The sequence below is a fragment of the Lethenteron reissneri genome, chromosome 60, assembly GCF_015708825.2.
Source record: "Lethenteron reissneri isolate LAM-NWPU_2019-01 chromosome 60, ASM1570882v1, whole genome shotgun sequence".
In the NCBI taxonomy this organism is placed as follows: domain Eukaryota; kingdom Metazoa; phylum Chordata; class Hyperoartia; order Petromyzontiformes; family Petromyzontidae; genus Lethenteron; species Lethenteron reissneri.
The window spans coordinates 6,226,487-6,249,171 of NC_083838.1; the positions used below are offsets into that span (position 1 = coordinate 6,226,487).

The 22,685-nt window shown below is 54.9% G+C and overlaps 1 protein-coding gene across 2 annotated transcripts; it reads right to left on the reverse strand.

Moving 5' to 3' along the window:
- Nucleotides 1-834: 834 nt before the first annotated feature.
- Nucleotides 835-22,075, reverse strand: LOC133357875 (little elongation complex subunit 1-like). Of its 2 annotated transcripts, none has more exons than XM_061576021.1 (20): nt 21,867-22,075; nt 18,097-18,155; nt 17,822-17,857; nt 16,900-16,917; nt 16,613-16,724; nt 16,066-16,142; nt 14,204-14,241; nt 13,611-13,693; nt 12,408-12,438; nt 10,807-10,863; nt 10,607-10,705; nt 9,880-9,945; nt 8,507-9,081; nt 5,473-8,415; nt 4,977-5,193; nt 4,530-4,690; nt 2,910-3,097; nt 2,293-2,411; nt 1,897-1,995; nt 835-1,760 (listed from the first exon to the last, which is right to left on the reverse strand). In XM_061576021.1, exons 1-20 carry the CDS (start codon nt 21,951-21,953, stop codon nt 1,585-1,587), a joined length of 5,241 nt encoding a protein of 1,746 aa, XP_061432005.1. In that variant the 5' UTR covers nt 21,954-22,075; the 3' UTR covers nt 835-1,584. The 2 variants fall into 2 exon arrangements, with proteins under 2 accessions (XP_061432005.1, XP_061432006.1); XM_061576022.1 differs by having other exon boundaries at nt 9,898-9,945; nt 21,867-22,072.
- Nucleotides 22,076-22,685: the final 610 nt, after the last annotated feature.

Genomic DNA, 22,685 nt, shown 5'->3' on the forward strand with positions numbered 1-22,685 from the left:
CGCAAAAAAACTCTATTATGGAGTAACTAATTAACTAAAATTGGCACGTGTTGTTCACATGACAAGCCTTATTAATTGACTATCAGGTGGTCGCGGGTTCAATGACACATTGATATTTACGCGATCTAAACCAACAACTTTCTGGACTCCTGAACCATATTGCCACGCGAAAGAACAGACCTCCACTGACCACGACAAAACGCCCAGAACCAAGGCCGTCCCTGAGCATTTATCCGTAGCTGGCACCAATTATAATTGGAACTCTTCCCCCATTGTACCCGCCTTTAAGCAGCATCCGAAGGCTCTCACTGTTTTTAGTATTTCACCTGTTCAGGATCTCGCCCCATTCAGGCTTCCTTCCTTTCCACGCCTCAAGAGTTCTTGGTCAAAAAATATGCGAAATGTGCACACGTAAAATTTTGCTTTCATTATTGACAAATGTGTCGAGTATGTTTTACAACACTCGACAGTTATCAAGCCGCGTTTACGTTGGTGTACAGCTTCTTTTTCTCAACGTCGCCCACTAAACACGATTAAAATATCTCGCCAACGTGGAACCGCCATGGTGGTGAGATGTTATCTCCCCCGCCTGGTATGCAGGACGTCGCCGGTTCGATCCCGACGCCTTAACGTTTGGAGTTTGCGTTTACAGTAATTGTTTGCTATAAATGTCCACATAAACCACTTGTTTGAGTTATCATTTGTTGCCAGGTGACTTATAAAAAGAGCTAATTAAGCAGTGGGCCTTAACAGGTAAAAAAAAAAGTGTATCGTTATTTACTCCTGGACAGACAGCATAGCAAATGGCAGAGTAACCAAATATTTTATTAACAATGTCACAGTGAATACAATACTGACAGTCCGTACAGCGGACACCTTAAGCCCACACTCCTGTACAGACGATGAACGTTGCTGCGCCACCACCACCACCACCACCGTTATTACAAAATCACCATCACTATGTACACGCAGAGCCCAAGGAAACAACCTGGCGCAGCATTCATATACACAGTATACACATCACACACGCACGCAGGCACGTAGACACCTCCACCAGCGACGCCAGGCTTTTGCCGGGTAGTGCACATACAGGGTTGGAGCCACAGCTGAGCTCTTGCTGCCCCCGCAGGGGTCTGACTCTACAAACTACGGACAACTTCGACCAAACAATTAAAGCCATCGTTCACCAGGATCATTTTAGTGCAATCGGTGCCGCATTTGTCACCAGATATTCATTTACTATGACCAAATATGGAAACTCCGTACGACATCAGTACCGAGTGCGTTTGATAAAAAAACAACTGGACGACGGAGCACATGATCTCCTGATTGGAAAGTCACCATCCCAGTTGCCCACGAGGGGAAGCAGCGATCGCAGATTTGTGTACATTGTGTTACAGTCGAGCATCATGCAGCAACCGTTGCCAGCAACGATCGCCCTAAAATCTCCCAAGTGCATCGCTTGGCCTTTACCGACACCACTGCACGTGCTGAGCCCACGACTGTGGAGTCGCCACTACAGATACCACTTCCCCGAAAACGTCCATCGGAGCAAGGTATCCTGCGCCTCCATAGGTAGCCCGGTCAGGGCAGGCCGGAGTCGCAGTGGCGAATGAGCGGCACCAGCCTTCGCGCCAGGGCCGGAGGCACCGTGGTGCCGGCGCTCCACGCCTGCAGTGCGTCCAGCGCGACACCACTGCTGCACGGAGAGAGGTCGACCGCTGCGTGCGCCGCTGCCTGCTGCACGCCGGCTGCGATGCCTGCTCCACACGCACGCGCAAGCAAGCCCGCAGCACGCAGCGCAGACATCAGTGGCATCGTGAGCACAAGTATCACTCGGCGTGGTCGGTGTGTAAGGGTGATAGAAGCTGTGGGGCTGTGGGGATGCTCGCTTGCCTTGTTTGTGAGCCTCCTGCAGAAATGTGAGCATGACCTTGAGCAGGTTCTGGACGTGGGTCAGCGTGCCGGCCGCAAGCCCCGCGACTCCCAGCCGACCTGGGGCACGCGCCGCGGTAGATTATCAACCGCACATTACGCTCTGCGGGAGATTCGATTATTTGCGCCTGATACATTTTGATCTACAAATCATATACCAAAATTGAGGATAACGGAGGCAACAAAATTGTAATGAGATTCAAAACGAAACAAACGAGAATCGATGCTTGAATCAGACTGACAATTCAATTTATCGAGTCACGGGGGGGGGGGTGGGGGGTTGAATTGGGACATTGCCACCGCGCCGACCCACGCCGCGCGGCCCAGACAGCAGCCACTGGCTCCACCTCACGGTACCTATGAGACGCAGCACGGCGGCGGCGGTGGCGTCCAACACGGGCGGCCCGGCCGAGCCCGGCCGCTCCGCCTCTCTCCGCTGCCGCGTCCACTTCCCCATCACCGGCCACAGGTGCTTGCTGCAGAGACAGCGGGGACCGTGGTCAGACAGCACCCTCGCGGTACGCTAAGAGACAGGCGGGCAGAGGTCGCAACCGGGTACCCGATACCCGTACCCTACCCGATACCCGGCTACCCGTACCCGGCTGGGTACGGGTACGGGTACCCGTTTGCGACCCTGGTGCGGCCGGATACGGGTAGGCTGTGAGTTACTGGTGAGTAACCGTTTGTCACTCATTTCCCAACGTCTTGTCTCTTCTCACAATTCAAGTTCCTAAAATCAACCCACCCGCGCCTGCAACATGGCTTCATCCCAGAGGTCGCACTCAAGTACCCGATACCCGTACCCTACCCGTACCCGGCCGGGTACGGGTAGGGTACGGGTACGGCCGGGTACGGGTACGGGTACCCGTTTGCGACACTGGTGCGGCCGGGTACGGGTAAGAAATCAAAATCCATTTGCGACCTCTGCAGGCGGGAAGAACGCTCCGGTGAGTGATGGTGCGGTGTGCCGGCACCTGATAAAAGAGTCGTGGGTCCAGCTCCAGCCCTGGTGTCCGCACAACAGCTGAATGGCGAGCACCAGCTGCCAAGTGTCGGCGCCCAGATCCTCGCTGGCGTCCGGGCACGACTGGAAACCGACCTTGGGGCTCTGCTGCAGGGTGAACAGGAAGCTGGAGGCCAGGTCTACGGGCAGTGGCGCCTTCTGTGGATGCATACGCACGCACACGCAAAGCCAATGATGCCCCTTATAGCCATTCACACACTGCTTCGGTAAGTGCTGTTATTGAGTCTCACCCTTACAACAGACTTAAAACAGTGTTTATTCTAGATTTGAAGCTTTCGTGACTGCAAGGATTCCTACTCTTAGGTTTTTTTGGTAAAGTCTCGTAGGTAAAAATAAATAATAAAAATAGAAATAATAGAAATAAAATAATAAATCACGACGTTTCGGAGGCAACACAAGTCTCCGTCATCAGGTGGAACCGTCACAGCACAATTGCTGTATCAAGTAAAGAGAAATCTCAAGACACCCGACCTCAACCAGTATATATACAAGGTCGGGTCTCTTGAGATTTCTCTTTACTTGATACAACAATTGTGTTGTGACGGTTCCTCCTGAAGACGGAAGCTTGTGTTGCCTCCAAAACGTCGTGATTTATTATTTTATTTCTATTATTTCTTCAAATTATTTTTATTATTTATTATTAATTTTTTACCTACGTGACTTTACCGAAAAAACCTAAGAGTATTATAACAGTGTTATTCCAAACGGCTTACCATGTGCGATCAATGCACAATAGTGCGCTGTAACAAACGTTCAGACTTCCGAGCGAGCAACTAGGAGGACGGGTAGGGTGTGCATGTCCACATATATGCATACAAAGACAAAGATCCCCCGTGTAGCCTTAATGGACTGTTGGGGCAAGTGCTGTTAGTGAGCACCTATGAACGCTGGCACGGCACACGAGGGGGCAGGTGGGCCAGCACCACACCCGGCCGCCTTTGTCTCCCTTGCGGCGATAATTGCACATCGCACCAGGTACTCTTTTAAGGCTGAGTCGACCTAGGGGAGGCCCAGGACCGATTCAGATAATAGTCACTGTGTTGGCCGTGGGCAGGAATCGAACTCGGGTCGCTGGGTTTGTAGCGCAGCATGCTAACCTTTGCACTAGCACTCCCAACATAAAATACCCACACATATATGCACACAAAGATCTCCCACGTAGCCTACACAGGCCATTGGGGCGAGTGCTGTGAGTGAGCACCGAACAAAGCCGGCGCGGGCACACGAACGGGTGGTGTGACCAGAACCACGCCCGGCCGCCTTTGTCTCCCCAGTGCTAAATCGAGCTCGGGGAAGGCCCAGGAATGGTTCATATAATCGTCACCGGTATTGGCCGTGAGCGGGAATCGAACTCGGGTCGTCGGATTTGTAGCGCCAAGCGGCACGCCACCACTACCCGCACGCACAAAAAAAAACAAAGATCCCCCGTATAGCCTTAACAGACTGTAGGGGCAAGTGCTGTTAGCGAGCACGCACGCACACACACGCAAACACATCTCCACACCGCCCTTCACTAACGGAGCGGCTATGTCGAGCCGGCGGGTGCCCTCTGTGGGTGGCAGCGCCTGACCTGGCCCCAGCAGAGGAAGGCGGAGAGGCACTTGAGCAGGTCCCCCGTGGCCCGCTGTCGCACCACCGCCTGCACGGCGTGGCTCACCGGGCCCGGGCACAGCAGCACCGCACGCCAGGTGCTCGCCACAAACAGCGCCAGCAGCGCTCCCTCCTCCCCATCTACGCTCGCGCCCAGCCACACGCGGCACAAGTGTGCAGGAGCACGGCAGCGCGAGCATACGGGAGCGTCACTATTAAAAGGAACGTCATTAATTTATCCACGAACATCTGAAGACTCTCTGTCAAGAGGGCCTTGTTACACTGTGCGTGTGCGGCAAGCATCCGTGAGCACCTGTGTGTGTGTGCGTGCGGATCCACGTTTAAAGTTTATTTGTTAAACCGGGTGAAAACTCAAGGGATCAAGAGTCTCATTTGCATGGTGTGTGTGCGAGCATGCGTGTCTCACCATGCCGCAGAAGGGCGTTGTAGCAGAGCAGACGAGGCCTCTCAAGGTCCCCGCGTGTGCGCCACAGCGCCACCAAGACGCGCACCAGCGAGTGGCGCAGAGCTGGGCGTGCAACCTGCGCCACCACCGCCTCCTCCTCCCCAGCCACTGCCTCCTCCTCCTCCTTCCTCCCCATCAACAGCGACATCGCCCGGGTCAGGAACTCCTCACACTGCGCCTGCGGAGTTGAGGAATCACTTGTGGATGGGAGCGCCGTGTGTGACATCAAGGATGTTGATGGAAGCTCTCTCGTTATAATGGCTAGAGAAACGGTGATGACAGTGGCGATGGTGGTAACGACGGTCATACAGATGATAACGATACACGTCAGTGGTGGTGACGATGATGCTTATGTTGAAAGCGAACATTGTAATGATAATGGTGGTAATGCTGACGATGGCAATGACGATGACGACGGTGGTGACGGTGGTGATGACGACATCGCCGATCGTGGTACCTGCTTCTCGCCCAGGAAGGCTCTCACGACGTCGCTCTCCTCTGGCCTCAGCATGGGCCTCACCGGGAGGTTCCCAACGTGCACGGCCGCGTGCACCGCCGGGAACAAGTCGAAGCACTCGCGCTGCAGGAGCCGCACGGCCCACCGCAGCGGGTCCGCCCGCTCCGCCGGCGGCAACGCGTCTGCCACCCGCTCGCCGACATGGGCACCGTCGGCCGGAGTTGGCGTGCGAGGAGGCTCGTGGTCCCGCGGGGTGGGGTTGGTTTTGCGCTTGCGGCACCGTTTCTTTTTGACGGCGCCGGGCAGCGGGGAGGGCTGCGGCGCAGAGTCGGGTTCGCTGGACTCGGGCAAAGCCTCGGGTTCCGCTCTCCGCCGCTTCCTCGAGGCCGGAGCCGCCGTGGGCCCCGCGGTTTCAGCCGCTCCATCCGTCTCTCCGCTCTCCGCCGGGCTCCGTTCCGCCGAAGGCTCCTCCGCACGGGCCGGGCCCTCGCCGGCCAACACCACTGCCGCCTTCGCCGCCGCTTCCAACGCCGAGTCGGTTTTCGTGAAGGCGGAGGAGACGTTCCCGACGCCCGGCTCGGCACCGCAATTTAAGGCGCCGGCGCCGCCCCCGCCGGGCGGGTCGGACGCGGCCGCCGCTGGGAGACCCGCGGAGGCCACGTCACGGTAGAGCGGCCCGTCCCCGCGCAGGATGCGCAAGGTGCGCGCCTGCCCCGACAGCGTCGGGTACATCGAGTCGAGCGCGCGCAGCACGTTCTCGCCCTGCGCCGCCGCCGCCGCCACGCTCGTCGCCCCCGCCGCCGCCGGCTGCTGCTGGCGACGCGACATCCTCCAGCCCGGCACGCGCAGCGCCCCCTTGGGCGTGCTCGCCGAGAACTGCAGCGGCGACGGAAACGTCGCGGGGCTCCTGCCGCCGCCACCGCCGTCGTCATTGCCGCCGCCGCCGGGACTGGACGCCGGCGTTGGCCGCGGCGTCGAGGATCCATCTGTGGACGGTGCCGAGGCCTCCCCGCGGTCCGTGGCGGCCACCCCCAGCGGCGGCCCGTCGTGCAGACGCTGCCCGGTCGGCCGGACTGGGGTAGCGAGCAGGGGGTCGAGCAGGGCCAGCGGAGACCGACACATCTCTCTGAACACCTTCTCCACCAGCGGCGAGTCCGACACGGGTCCCGGTGGGACCACCGCCGCCTCATCCTCCTCATCGGCATCGCCTTGCTCCGAGCGGGAGGCTTGCCGAGCCGTCCCCGCTGCTTCGGGGCTTCCCGGCGGGCTTGGCGTCGACGCGCTCTCGGCCGCCGGTTTATTCTTCGGGGGTCGCCCGCGCTTCCTCTTTGGCTGCACCGCTGCGGCTCCTGGACTCCCGGGAGCGGCGGTGGCGGCGGCGGCGGCGTCGCCGGGGGAGGTTTCACTTCCCGTGCCGTTTCCGTTTCTGGCCGAAGAGCAGGAGGGGAGCAGCTGTCGGCGGCTCCCACTGCGCAGCCTCCGCACCTTGCGCTGGATGGACCCCGTGCCGACGGCCATGATCCCCACGCTCTCCTCGCTCTCGAAATCGGCCGACTCCACTCCCGCTGTGCTCTCCTCCACGCTCTCACTCGGCGTACTCTCAAGCGAAACCAACTCAATGCTCCCCGAACTCTGCTCCGAGCTAGTCCCGCCCACACCCCCAATGCAACCCGACAGCCCTCTCCCTGCGCTCTCCTCCGCGCTCTCCCCCTTCTTGCTCGCAACGTCAACGAACTCCTCCTCCGTGCTCTTGTCTGCGCTCTCACTCGCCCCTCCGTCGGCAAGGTCCAACTCGGCGCCCCCCACGTTCACCTCCGAGATCTTCCGCTCCTCGCCGTCACCGTGCACCAGCTCAACACTCCCCGAGCCCTTCCGCTCGTCACGGCTCTCCCCATTCACGGGACCCAGCACCTCACTCCCGACAACGGCACTCCCCACGCTCTCCACGAGAGCCAACTCCCCTCTCCCCATGCTCTCATTCTTCTCTCCCTCTCCCGCACGCTCCGCTTCCACCATGACCGTCCATTCCGCCGCTTTGCTTTCCTCCTCGTGCTTTGCTCCCCCTACTCCCTCCTCCTTGCTCTCCCCCCCCACCACGCTCTCCTCCTCCACCACTCTCTTTACCTTCCCCTCCACTCTCTGATCTTCCTTCTGCCCCTTTCTCTCTACTCCTTCCTCGAGTCTCTCGTTCACCTTCTCTCCCTCTGCTCCCTCCTGCTTGCTCTTTCCTTCCACCACGCTCTCATAATCCTCCTCCTCTCCCACTCTCTTTACTCCCTCCTCCACTCTCTCATCTTCCTCCTGTCCCTCTCTCTCCAGCGTGCTCTCGTGTCCATCACCTCTCTTTCCACTCGCCTCATCTTCCACGGATTCCGACGCCCCGCACGTGACCTTCCCTGCTTCCGTCCCACCTCCTGCCTGGCCACACTCTAACTGCGAGGGAGTTGAGAATGCCGGTTCCGGCCACACCGGAGTTGTTGTTGCAGGTTGCGGCTCGCATCCAATCATCTCCAGACCCAACGAGGCCTCCAAGCGAGAAACCTGAGCCCCGCGGTTCCTTTTCTCTGGGCCGCAAAGACTCCCAATGCCCTCACCCACGCAGACCGCAGGAGGCATCTGCTCCACAGCTTTCCGGGCCACAACTATCCAACTCTTACGTTCTCCCGACTGGTTCACATCTCCCTCTGTGCCTCCCTCCCTCTCTCCAACTAGGCCCGCGTCTCCGCCATTGTGCCTCTCCCGCTCTCCCGCCAGGTCCCCGTCTCCCGTACTCAGCGCCTCCTCTTCCCGCTGGGCCGCGTCTCCGGCGGTGCCCGCGTCTGCGGCTCGCACGGCGCCGTGCGGAGACTCTCCCTGCGGCGGTGCCGTGACCGCCTGCTTCCTCCGGACCTCCGTCTCCTCGCCTCCTTCGGCGTCGCTGGACGAGACGTCAGCGAACCACGCCTGCCGCACACCGCACAGCGGGGGAAGATCAGCCCGACCCCTATGCGGCGCACAAGCGGCGCGTGCGCCAGCGTGTTTGTCATGACGGTACCTGTCTGGGCTCGGGCGAACGCGGCAGCGGAGACAGCGGCTGCCGCAGGTGGCCCATTTCCGAGGCGAGGCCCAGGATCTCCTCCACCTCCAACGCCAGCTCCTCCAGCTGCTCCGCACGGCTGAAGGCGTCCGCTTGGCGTGCCGCCGCGTTTCCGGCCTCGCGCGGCTCCGAGTCGTCCTCTTCGCGACCTTGCTCGCCGCCGACCTCGGCTTCCTCCGCCGTCTCCTCTGGGTTCTGCCACTCGGAGCTCCTGGCCGCGGGGGCCGCCGGGGACTCGGGCGAGCTTAGGCCTTCGTCCGGCTCCCCCGCCGACAGTCCCCGCTCGTCCGTCGGCGCCCGGCCGCTCGAATCCCCGGCGTCGTCCCCGTGCCGCTCGCCACCCTCTTCATCCCTCTCGGGTTCCGATAACGCCGAGACGTTACTGTCGCCGTCCCTGGCGAGTTTCACTTTCCGCCTCCGCCGCTTGCGCTTGGTGGCGGTGACGGCATCGGTTGCGCAGTCCTCCTCCTCCTGGTCGGTGGGGGCCGCGCCGCGGGAGAGGCTCCTGTCCCCGAGCGTCTCTCCGCCGACAACTGTGACCGCACGCGGTATGTCCGGCTAAGCTCCTCACCATCAACAAACACCAAGCTACACGCGCCACCACACGCACATCACCATGCACCGATACGTACCACACTCGTACAAACGTCACACACCACACACGCACCACCACGTACCACTACGCACTACACACGCACCACCACGCACCACCACGCACCACCCTATCACGCACTCACTAAACATACACCGACACAGAACGGATGTCACCAGAAGACACGCAGACCGCACACCCTGCATGCACAGCGAACAGGCACTGCATCTGTGCACTGCGCTAGTACATGCACTGCACACCACTGCACACCTGCACGAACACACACACTAAGCATTCACGTAATGCACGCTCTATGCTCACTACGTACACCGCATGCACAGCCACAATAAAAACTAAAAGATCCCCCATAGAGCCTTGAACAGACTATTGGCGCAACAGCTGTTAGCGAGCACCAATTAAGGATGCTGCGGTACACGAGAGCGTGGGTGACCAGCACCACACAGAGCCCCCTTTGTCTCTCGAATGCTCATGTTACACACCACACATGTCTCATTTTAGGCTGAGTCGACGTAGGGGGAGGCCCAGGACAGATTCAGATAGTCATCGCCGATATTGGCTCTTTGTCAGAATCAAACTCAGCCCGCCGGGTTCGAAGTGCAGCGCACCAAACGCTGCACTACCGCTCCCCCACCACATGCACACAGACACGCACACAGACTCGCACACAGACACGCACACAGACACGCACACAGACACGAACACGTGCATGCGTGCGCACCATCGTCCGTGGTCGTACCGGCACTGGGCTTGCTGCGTGTGCGTTTCTTCCTGGAAGTGGTGAGCACTGCGACCGCACGTCAGGGCAGACACAAGCACGGACCACACCACCAAACACCGCCAATCCACTCTCATCATCAATTCACTCACGACGGCACAAACCTTCCAAGTGAAAAACACACCGCTTATTGCTGCTGCTTACAGTCTCAGGCCGGGCGTTCGAGATTTACAATGATCAGTCGCCGTTTCTTCTTTTAAACATCTTTGCAGGCAATGGCAGTAGTAAAATGAGTTTGGAAATCTATCTGTGCGTTCCTTTCAGGATTTGTGTCTCTGAGTCTCCATGGCCACACAGGGGATCTGTGAGTCTGTGAGTCTGCGTGGCCACACAGGGGATCTGTGTCTCTGTGAGTCTGCGTGGCCACACAGGGGATCTGTGTCTCTGTGAGTCTGCGTGGCCACACAGGGGATCTGTGTCTCTGCGAGTCTGCATGGCCACACAGGGGATCTGTGTCTCTGCGAGTCTGCATGGCCACACAGGGGATCTGTGTCTCTGCGAGTCTGCGTGGCCACACAGGGGATCTGTGTCTCTGCGAGTCTGCGTGGCCACACAGGGGATCTGTGTCTCTGTGAGTCTCCATGGCCACACAGGGGATCTGTGTCTCTGTGAGTCTCCGTGGCCACACAGGGGATCTGTGTCTCTGTGTCTGTTCGTGTAACATCCTCACTGCTGCTGGCTGCGGCTGGGGGTGCCAAACCCTCGGTGTCCCCATCCCCCGATTCCTCGAGGCAGTTCCACAGGTCCCTGAGCAGCGCTCGGATTCGCACTGCGGGACGGACACGGGGCGTGTCGGTGAGCACCGATCGATCAGGCACGCACACACGCACACGTGGCGCGGGTGGGGGGGGGGGGCGTGTGCACAGTTACCTTTCCCTGCCTCGGGGACGGCTCCAGACCTCCGTCTTCCTTGGGCCGGGGGGGATCCTGCAAAGGATCGGTGGTGTGCAGCGTGCAGAGTGTGAGCATGGCACATACCACACGCGCTCACCACACTTACCACACACGACATGGCCTTCACACGGAGATAGGTCGGTGGTGCGCAGCATATGAACGCAGCAAATAACACAATGCTCACCGCACACTTAGTTCCTGTGCTGGGTTTACCCGCACTCATCACAAGGCACTCGCATGACACGCACACCACGCACACAAAACACACTCTGCACATACGACACTCACCACAATACACACCCACTGCATTCACACAACACACTCACCACACTGCAAAACCACATCACGCTGACTACACTTTCACACATTGACAGCACACGCGCTGCAAACACGTACAGCGTACGTACGTACCACACCCACTCCACACACCACACATACTCTCTGCAGACGCACTGCACATGCAAAGGACACGTACCTACGTACCTGCACATCCACTCACTCGTGGTACACAGCACGCCGCACAGCACGCCACACAGCACGCCACACAGCACGCCACACAGCACGCCACACAGCACGCCACACAGCAAACCACACAGCACGCCACACAGCACGCCACACAGCACGCCACACAGCACGCCACACAGCACGCCACACAGCACGCCACACAGCACGCCACACAGCACGCCACACAGCACGCCACACAGCACGCAATACAGCACGCCGCACAGCACGCCGCACAGCACGCAACACAGCACGCCACACAGCACGCCGCACAGCACGCCACACAGCACGCCACACAGCACGCCACACAGCACGCCACACAGCACGCCACACAGCACGCCACACAGCACGCCACTCAGCACGCCACACAGCACGCCACACAGCACACCACACAGCACACCACTCAGCACGCCACTCAGCACACCACACAGCACGCCACACAGCACGCCACTCAGCACACCACACAGCCCACAGTACAACACGCCACACAGCACACCACACAGCACGCCACTCAGCACGCCACTCAGCACACCACACAGCACGCCACACAGCCCACAGTACAACACGCCACTCAGCACACCACACAGCACGCCACTCAGCACGCCACACAGCACGCCACTCAGCACGCCACTCAGCACGCCACTCAGCACACCACACAGCCCACAGTACAACACGCCACACAGCACGCCACACAGCACGCCACTCAGCACGCCACTCAGCACACCACACAGCACGCCACACAGCACGCCACTCAGCACGCCGCACAGCCCACAGTACAACACGCCACACAGCACGCCACACAGCACGCCACTCAGCACGCCGCACAGCCCACAGTACAACACGCCACACAGCACGCCACACAGCACGCAACACAGCACGCCACTCAGCACACCACACAGCACGCCACACAGCACGCCACACAGCACGCCACACAGCACGCCACACAGCCCACAGTACAACACGCAGCAGTACAGCCCAGAAGCCGCAGCACAGCCCAGAGCAAGCCCGTGAGCCACAGCAGCACGTTTGACACGTGGCCCAACTGTGGTGACACCTCCAAGTGCAGCGGGCAGTACCTTGTCTACTCCTGAGCACCTCCACCTGCTCCTGTGACGGCAGCACCAAGACACGAGCGAGCAATTGTCACTTCGAACGAGATCTGTACATCTCGACGATGGCAGCAGTGAGCCGCTGACGTTGATGTTAGAAAAAAAAATGACGTTCCCTTATTTACTCAGGAGAACCTCACCGAGTCTCAAAAAGACGATGTCTGACTAGTTACATTCACAAGTGTTTGGCCAGTGGGGCAGGAAACCACAGCACCCGGGGAAAATCAAACCCAACATACCAGATGTTAACTACCTTGCCTGGTGTACATGAGGTCGTAGGTTCGATCTCAACCCTGACGCATGTATATTTGGAGAATGCATGTTCTCCCCATGGTGGCGTGGATTGTTCTCTGGGGTCATCCGGTTTTCCCTCCACATTTAGAATCAACACCTGTTTAAAAGTATTTGCATGCTATAAATTTCCACGTGATAATCCGCTTCATTGAGCTAGCATCTGTGGGCAGGTCGCTTCTGAAAAACAGCTATGTAGCTCAGTGGGCCTTACCTGCTAAAATAAAAATAGTTGAGAAGTTTAACACTCAAGAGTTCGGCTCAGATAGATTCAACCCACACACAAACGCACTGCATTGCATCAATGCGTGGACTGAACCCACTGCTGTACTGCCTTCCTATGGTCAACTCTGAGCCCCGAGCCTGCAGCACCTGGTATGCACTGGTGGTCACCCACTGGTGGTCACCCATCCAAGCACTAACCAGGCTCGGATCTACTTAGCGTCTGAAATATCATACGAGAGTTGGCACATTCACGGCGATTTGGTCTGAGGTCAACTACAGTAGCAATACTGTGTGGAATTGAACAAGTAGGTTCTCGTGGCTAGTATTAGGACTCATAATTGACTTTCAGGTGAGGCCATGTAACATCCAGCTTAAAGTTGTGGCACTAAAGAACCCTCCGTTACCTGACACAGCTAATGAAATTAAATTGTTATGAATGATAAAAAAAAGGACAGTGCATACATTATCAATGCATATTTAGATTTTTATCCCTCAAGTATGTGTGGTTAATGCGGACCTGATGCCTTGTACTAAGGTATCTATTTAGCGTTTGAACATTTTAACACACCTGGATTTATGCCAGAAAGGGTAACATCTTTTTTTTATCATTCAATATCTTGATACGTGCCGGTAGGAATAGAAAAAAATTCTCACCTGAGCCTTCTTCAGCTGCGTCTCGGTCGATCGCTTTTCCCGCCTCAGCTGCTTCAGCTCCTCATGCTGCTTCGAGTTCAACTCTGCATGCAAGTGGCAGGGGGTCATAGGGCAGTTGGCAGGAGTTCAGGGGAGGAGGGGGGGGGAGACAGGATGTCGTGAGTTACCCACCGTGACACGAACCCAGGTACCAGAGGTCGCAAACGGGTTTTGATTCCTTACCCGTACCCGGCCGCACCAGGGTCGCAAATGGGTACCCGTACCTGTACCCGGCCGGGTACGGGTAGCCGTTCCCTACCCGTACCCTACCCGAAATGAGTGACAAACGGCTACTCACCAGTGACTCACGGCCTACCCGTACCCGGCCGCACCAGGGTCGCAAACGGCTACCCGTACCCGTACCCAGCCGGGTACGGGTAGCCGGGTATCGGGTAGGGTACGGGTATCGGGTACCCGGTTGCAACCTCTGCCAGGTACCCACAGCGATATAAACCAAGAGGTTCCCACGTGGGGAGGGTGTGTGGGGTGAGCGGGCCATTTCCATGACGGTACAACATGGGGGTGCGGTGCGTGAGCGATGCCCCACACGTTACCTGACAGACGCTTCATCTTCTCTTCAGATTTCTTCTCCCTGCGTGGACACGAGCGGAACAATCAAACGATTCGTGCCTGTGTTCGTTTCTACGTACGTACATACGCACATGTTGAACTTCTTCCGCACAGTACGTAGCCAACCGTGCTTATCGGAGGTGCGGTCGAGGAACAACAAAGCACGAAAATCAGTTCTAATGCAATTAGTGGAACAACACTCGACAGTAACACATGTGGCGCAACCTCGCCGCCGTTGCTGGCAGACATCCTTGCACTATTCATAATAACGTTTTTGGGTTTAGATTGCGTTATTTATAAATGTGTCGTAACCCTCCACCACCCGACACGGCCAATCGGCAAAAAAGTGTCACGTTGACAAAAGACAAATTAGTTCACTACTTTAGCCCACCGGTGTGTTGAAGAGTGAATCCACAACATTTTCAATTTTTGAGTAGTACGACGTTTCGCTGGTAATTACATCCAGCATCATCGGGCAATTCGCCAGAATGGTGAGGCTCTCCTCTTGTTCCCGGTCTTAAATAGAGCAGCAGCAGCAGGGTGACGTCATCATTGAAAACGTTTATTATGAATGTTGGTCGCGAAATCCTACGTGTTAAACTGATCCTTGCGCTAGTTTTGGTTCTCAAGTTTCCGAAAAATTATGGGACACCTTCCTTTCAATAACCCAGCAGTTAAATTTCGATTTAAAGCTTTCGTGACTGCAGGGATTCATCTTCTTGGTTCTTTCGGTAAAGTCACGTAGAAGGGAAATAATACAATTATAAAAATAAAACATAATAAAATAATTCTCACGACGTTTCGGCCACAACGCAAGCAGCCGTCCTCAGGTGAAGAAACAGGTCTGTCTGAAAGACAGCGTCTTTATTATGTTGTATTTTTATTATTTTATTATTTCCCTTCTACGTGACTTTACCGAAAGAACCAAGAAGATCAACCCAGCAGTTGTTGTTTGTTTCTCTCTCAGCGGGCAGTTCTACAAGTGTGGCAACCTCATGTTCGTAATAATAATGATTTGCTTTTGAGATAGTGCCCTTTATGCCAAGGCTTCTCGGAGCTCTTTAAGCAAGTACATTTAAACCAATTAACTATCGTAATGATAATTGTTTTTTTTTACCCTTTTATCTGGCAACAAAACTGACACCTTTTTTACAAGGAGTCATGTTTGCATTGACCACAATACCTGCGGTCGTAATGCAAACAAAAAACATAACTCTGATCATGTATGCAATGTCCTTGAAGTTGATTGGTCCACACCCGAGACAGCTTTCCTTAGAGCCTAGTCTCACATGGTGTTGGACCAGATGACGCCAAAAGGCGCACAACTCAAAGACAATGCACCATCAGAGTATGAGAGCTCGGGGTAAGCATTTACACCATTGGAACCTCATTTGCCAGAAGAAAAAAATATGATAATTGGTGTTTTTACCCTTTTATCTGGCAACAAAACTGACACTGACAAGAGGTGTCAGTTTTGTTGCCAGATAAAAAGGTAAAAAACACAATTATCATATTTTTTTCTTCTGGCAAATGAGGTTCCAATGGTGCAATTAACTATCGTTTTATATAATACGTGCATCAAACTGAACGAACCATCGCCATCCCAGCGTGGCACCACAACACTTCGATAAGAAGTTCTCCCTTATTAGGCCAAGGTGGACACATTATTTCTATGAGTGTCACAGTCCTAATTGCTTGTCATGCTACCTCCAAGTAAAAAGCCACTTCATGACAATACAAACTAAGCAACACATTTCATGAAAGTGTCCGAAATGTACATCCGAAGTCGTGGAGCTGCCCAAGGGGAAACCCGCCTTGACGTCACGCACATGTCCCTGAGTCTCACCGGATCTGCATCGCCTTTAGATCCAGGCCCAGCTGCTCGGCCTCTCGGGCTTTCACTTGAAAAATCCTCAGGGAGCTCTGCGGTGACACAAAACGGCAGCAACAACAGCAGCAGCAGCACACGTTTAACACGCAGTCTCATCACGCAGCAAGAAGCACAGCATGCACCCAACGAGCAACGGGACGAGCCCACGTGGCTTGGCGATGGGTCTGTGGTCACGTGATCTGTAGGCCAGTGGCAGATCCAAGGGCGGGGGAGATGGAGGCAATGGCTCCCCCTTGACCGACGTGTTTTTGAGTTGGCCACAGTGCCCGATATATCGCTCCACGTGCTGACGGAGCGTTCTCCCGCGGCACATGGAGCGAAGTTATCGGACGTCGTGCCGAATAACACGCAGCGCGACCCGAAAACACGTCACAGAGCTCATATAAAGAATAATCCACGACATGCAACGGCTGGGGGGAGGGCATCTGCCGCTTTTGCCCCCCCCACCCCTTCCCCCAACCCCCCTCCCCGCCCAGGTGGGTGCGCGAGTTCTGCCTGCTACCTTCTTCTCCTCCAGCTCCTCGGTGAGCTTGAGCAGCAAGTGTGGGTGCTTGTCGCGAGAGGCCATGCGGGTCTGCAGCTCCAGCAGCTGCTGCCTCAGCTCCCCGCTCTCCCTGCAAGCAGTCGCACCCACAACATCTCTTTACGCCCTGAACACCTTCTTGCACGCAAATCGCGAGCGGCAATGCTGCATTAACCGTGTACGGCGGGCGGTCAGATAACAAAACTCTGAAAAACATTTTTTTGTAATTACAAAGCGCGAGAGTGATATCCGTGCCAACAGCTTACCTCTCCAGCTGCTGCAGTTGTGAGGCCGAGTTAAGGAGCCACACGGCAACAGACGGGACCCTCCCCGACGCACAGGGCACAGACCTTCCCTCTGTGCACTCCGACCCAACTCCCCCATCCGCACACTTCACTCACTCCCACCGCGAGTCTGAGACACCAACTCCAACTAGCTTTAATGCAGGCAATAGTAATCGCCACTGTGAAGGTGGCCAGGAGATGACAGTACAGGATCGGATACTGCTTGTTGTTGGTGTGTGTGGACATTTCCTAGGCTCTTCAGCCTCCTCCCAAACGAAGCCAAAAACACATTCATGGAATTGACCTTATCATCACAATGTAGCAGGACTCTCCTGAAAAAGTCTCGAGACTTAGTGAGGCTCCCCCTGAGTAAATGGCATCATTATTATAATTTTCTTGGTTCTTTCGGTAAAGTCATGTAGAAGGGAAGTAATAAAATAATAAAAATAAAACATATTATAATATTATTATTTTATTATATTAAATTATTTTATTATGTTTTATTTTTATTACTTTATTACTTCCCTTTTACGTGACGTAAGGCGCTCTTCTTCCACCTCCAACCCAGCTTATATATAAGCTCCAAGCTTGGCAGTGTCTCATTCTTCACCTGAGGACGGCTGCTTGCGTTGTGGCCGAAACGTCGTGAGAATTATTTTATTATGTTGTATTTTTATTATTTCATTACTTCCCTTCTACGTGACTTTACCGAAAGAACCAAGAAGATGATTCCCTGCAGTCACGAAAGCTTTAAATCAAAATTATTATTATCAGTACACGGTTGCACGTCAGTCTCCACGGCAGCACTCGCGGCCCAGACACGTAAACGCTTTCCCGCACCGCAGCACGGACACTGGGCGAACACAATTGCCGTGCCTGTGCAGCAAACCGCACACAAAGGATATCATCGCACTTGCTGTGGTACCGCTCAATGACGGCGCTGTGAACACAAACACGAAGGGGTCAACGAGACAGCAGAAGCACCCTACCCCCACTCCCGCCCCCCAACTCTGGCAACCCCATCCTTCAGGAAGCCAGAGCTTCTGAAACCATCGCGTGCGCGCGGGTCTTGTTAGCGTGCCGCGTCACGCGTCCCATGTACACGATGTCCATGTCATGCGCAGCGTGCGTCCCGCCGAGATGTAATGCGGTGGCGACGCGGTGTGTGCGCAGACGCACTGCGAGTCAAGGATCTTCTGCTTGAGCGTGAGGCACGTCCGCATGTACTCGTTGAGTTTCTGCGAGAGGCACAAAACGGGCGGCGGTCAAAACACCAGCGGCACCAAACCCTGTACCCCGGGAAATCAAGCGCAGCTCCTGTGCGATGGACATAGGAACATTGGGAAAAGGTCGAGCAGGTGGGGCAGTTGTGCTCCCAGCTTCTTGGGACAGGATATAAAAGCAGTGCCCTCTCAACAACAACAATAACAATGCCCTTTAATTGTCCAGAAAAACCTCACTACATTTAAATTCCGTTTTGGCTTGCAGCAGGGAATCGGAGAAAACCCACCGCGAGATGACTATGCACCGTTGTCATCAATAATGTAAAAAATATAGAAATTTAGCTTTGTTCATGCTAATTACATCTCGTAACGCTGTAGAAATTGCAACGCGCACAGTTTTCATACGGAAACCTGAGAAACCACAGGGAAGTGGAAAGGAAGGCTGTCAGAAACAATTGTCCATGCTCTGCCGTTCTACACCGGGATGTTGATCCACGTCTGACATATTCATAACGATACTCAGCTATAGAGTACTGACCACCTTGCCTGACAGGACACCTGTTTCAGAAACCCAACCAGTCTGACTGACCCTAGCTATAACTGTAAAAAAAGTGCAAAGATAAGAAGATGTTGTCAAAATCAAATTAAAACACTATCCTTCTCTCCATGGGTTCCATGCCTGCTTGAGTCATTGCGACATTGGGGAAATTATCCTGATGAAGTCTACGGTCTCTTGGCTGCAGCCGAAAGACACTCGCACATCAGGCGCATGGTCCCCAACCTCTTGTCACGAGTGTTCATGTTCTCAGTCGCCCTTTGTGAAACGCATGCGTTTATACGATAAACTTTCAAGCGTGTGCGTTTGCAACACGGGCAGAGCGGTGGAGTAATGGCGAGCGCACTATTGTGTAAAAATAAAAAACCCTCGAATTCGATTCGTGGTCACGACAAAGTCTTGTAGTAATATCGGAACAGGTCCTGCAAACCCTCCCCACACACACATCCCTTCATCCAGAAGTGGACTGACAAATGACTTTATATACTAATCAAAAACACATGACCATGTTACTCTTTGGTTCTTTCGGTAAAGTCACGTAGGTAGAAATAAACTAAAATAAAATAACGACGTTTCAATCGCAACACAAGCGACTGTCATCAGGCGAAACCGATACAGCAGGACAACTGCTGATTTAGTTGTGCCATTTCATCGTCGTTTCTCCTAAATCAGCAGTTGTCCTGCTGTATCGGTTCCGCCTGATGACGGTCGCTTGTGTTGCGATCGAAACGTTGCGATTGATTTTATTTCTACCTACGTGACTTTACCGAAAGAACCAAAGAGTATGGATTCCTGCAGTCACGAAAGCTTCAAATCAAGATTACATGGCCATGTTCTTTACCGTTCGCAGATTCACGACTCAACACACTCGTCAACAACATTGTGGCCTTAAAATAAATATAATAGTCGATATATCGGGCAATGGTCCTTTTTCGCAGCAGAGGCCAAATCTACCTCTCTGGCCTGTCGATGCTGTGAAGGACCATTGCCTGAAACGTCGCCGATTGTATTTTATTTTAAGGCCTCGCAAGTGTCACTGACGAGTGTGTCGAGACGTTTTGTGAACCGTGCTTTTGAACACCGTTAACAATTTGCCAAGTAATTTGACCAAAGTAAATTTGCGAATTCATGAGGAGTTTGGGCGAGAATGGATGTTTGCCTGTGGTTTCGGTCAGTTCTGTGACACTTTCAAGCCTGCTGGGCTGCGAGAAGGAGGAGATGGTAAATCTGCAAATTCATGAGGAGTCTGGGCGAGAACAGATGTTTGCCCGTGGTTCCGGTCGGTTCTGCGAGACTTTGAAGCCCACTGAGCTGCGAGGAGGACGACGATGAAATGGGAGTACAGCAAGTGGGTTCGTGAGGTCCGGGGGGGGGGGGGGTGATATCCACTCGCATAACGCGTGTGGTGGCGTTCCTGTGGCCCTCAACCCGCTGACGATAGCGAAACAAAGTCGAATTTCGGCAAACATCTCCTTAAAAGTTGAACACGTAGTTGGAGGCTTTCGCGACCACTATTGTTCACGAGGTTTTTTTTTGGCTCAGATCGCGTAAATATGAACGCGTCGTTAACATGCGTTGGGTGGTTGCGGGGTTAACGACACATTTACATGTACACGATCTAACCCCCAGAAAAACCTCTTATGAAACTCCTCTAAAGTTAACCGAGGCTTGGCGAAGGGTCCCCCCCCCACCCCAAGGGTGATGCACAAATGGCACTGCACTCATTCTTAGGAACCTCCTGGTTACACCAGCCCACAGGGGATTATTGTGTCTGTCCGTCCGTCGTGCAGGAAGGGACTGGGTGGGGAGGGGCTGGGTGGGGAGGGTGGGGCTCGGTGGGAAGGGTGGGGAGGGGCTGGGTGAGGAGGGTGGGGAGGGGCTGGGTGGGGAGGGGCTGGGTAGGGAGGGTGGGGCTGGGTGGGGCTGGGTGGGGCTGGGTGGGGGGTGGGAGGGGTGGAGCTGGGTGAGGGGTGGGAGGGGTGGAGCTGGGGGGGGAGGCGCTGGGTGGGGCTGGGTGGGAAGGGGCTGGGTGGGGGTGGGGGCTGGGTGGGGAGGGGCTGGTCACCCCGTGGTGCCCTTATAAAACTCAACGTTTAACCTACTCACGCCGGCTTGTGCCCGCCCTCACAGTCGGGCATATTTGCGGAATACACCACGCCGCCGTTGACCCTGCAGGCCATTGACCGAGCAACCCGACGTTCCTACCAGCTCCCTCCGCAGGAATGTGTTTAATATGTAGGTAACTTTGGGCACAACGCGATTACGATTAAGAGATTCAAAGTGCTTGCAAATGACGCCCTCACATCTACCCCTCTGTTTAAAGACCGAAACAGCAAGAGGATTTCTCCACAAATCTGGTTGCCGCCTGATGATGCCGGTTTGTAGTTAGTAGCGAAACGTCGTACTCAAGATTGTAAATGTTGTAGTGGATTTACTCTCCAACACACCGGTGTGCTGTACTCGTAATAAATTGGCCACGTTCTGTTTACGTGACAACTCTTATCAATTGATTCTAGATTTGAAGCTTTCGTGACTGCAAGGATTCATACTGTTAGTTCTTTCGGTAAAGTCACCGTGTAGGTAAAAAATGAAATTAATTGATGCAGCGAATCTGGCTGGGACGGTCCCACCTGATGACGGAGACTTGTGTTGCCTCCGAAACGTCGTGATTTTTATTTTATGTTTATTAATTTTAATTTAATTTTTTTACCTACACGGTGACTTTACCGAAAGAACTACGAGTATCTTACCAATTGGTTGTGTCAGGTGGCGGGTTTAACGACACATTTACATTTACGCGATCTAACCCAAAACGCCTTGATTATTAATAACATCAGGTCGCGAAAGTCTACTTACTACTACTACTCCTCCTACTAACGTGTTTAAAATCTATTATTTACATCGTCCGCGGGGTTTGAGGTAAAAAAATATAAAAATCCTTAGGCAAGAGGCGGCCATCTTTGTAAGGGAAGAACTTCGCCGTCTCCATGACACCCGGTGACGTCACTCACCGCTGACACGCGCGGCCTCCCCCTTACCAACATGGCCGCTCGTGGCGTCCTCACTCTCGCGGGCCTAAAGCAGCCTCGACAGGGCCTCGCCGCGGCTCTCCCCCCGCCACCACCATAACCACGCGCCACCACCAACTCCCCCCGCTTCGCCCACGGTACCTCCTGCAGGAGCCCGCAGCCGCCGCAGACGTCCGAGGCGGGCGGGTCCTTGTCACCCTCTCTGGGTCTGCGGTCCTCGGGCATCATGGCAGCCCCCCCCGCGGTGCCGCTGCCGAGGCGACGTTCAAAGGCGGTGAGTCTGCCCGGAGGCTGAACTCCGCTCTCTCACTTTTGCTACCACTAGATGCCTTGAGGGCATAAACTAGGCGGGTAGCGAGCGGAATGTCCGTAGAGCGTCTGCCTCGAGGGCGTTTATAATAGGCGCTGCTGTTCCGGGGGTTTATTGGAGCGCGCGATTCAACGGAACGATTTAAGCTGCCACGGAATCGATTCGCGCGGTGTTCGAATTCAGGAATCGATTAGGGGCCGTCCATAAATGACGTCACGCACCTAGGGGGGTGGGGGGGGGTCAGAGATTTGTGACGATATGTGACGAGGGGGGGGGGTGAGAAATGTGACGTCACATCAAAATGCGCAACTTTAAATAAATATAGAGAACACGTTCTACTTAATTAAATAGACGTTTTAATAAATGTTTTCTCCTACAACATCAGAGTGCAGCGCCACATTAAACACGCACTACGATGACAATAGTTTAAAGCGATTTGAAGCATGTTTTTTTTTGGGGGAGGGGGGGGCAGAGCTTTGTGACGTCATATTTGAGGGGGGGGCAGAGCTTTGTGACGTCATATTTGAGGGGGGGGCAGAGCTTTGTGACGTCATATTTGAGGGGGGGGCAGAGCTGTGTGACGTCATATTTGAGGGGGGGGCAGAGCTTTGTGACGTCATATTTGAGGGGGGGGCAGAGCTTTGTGACGT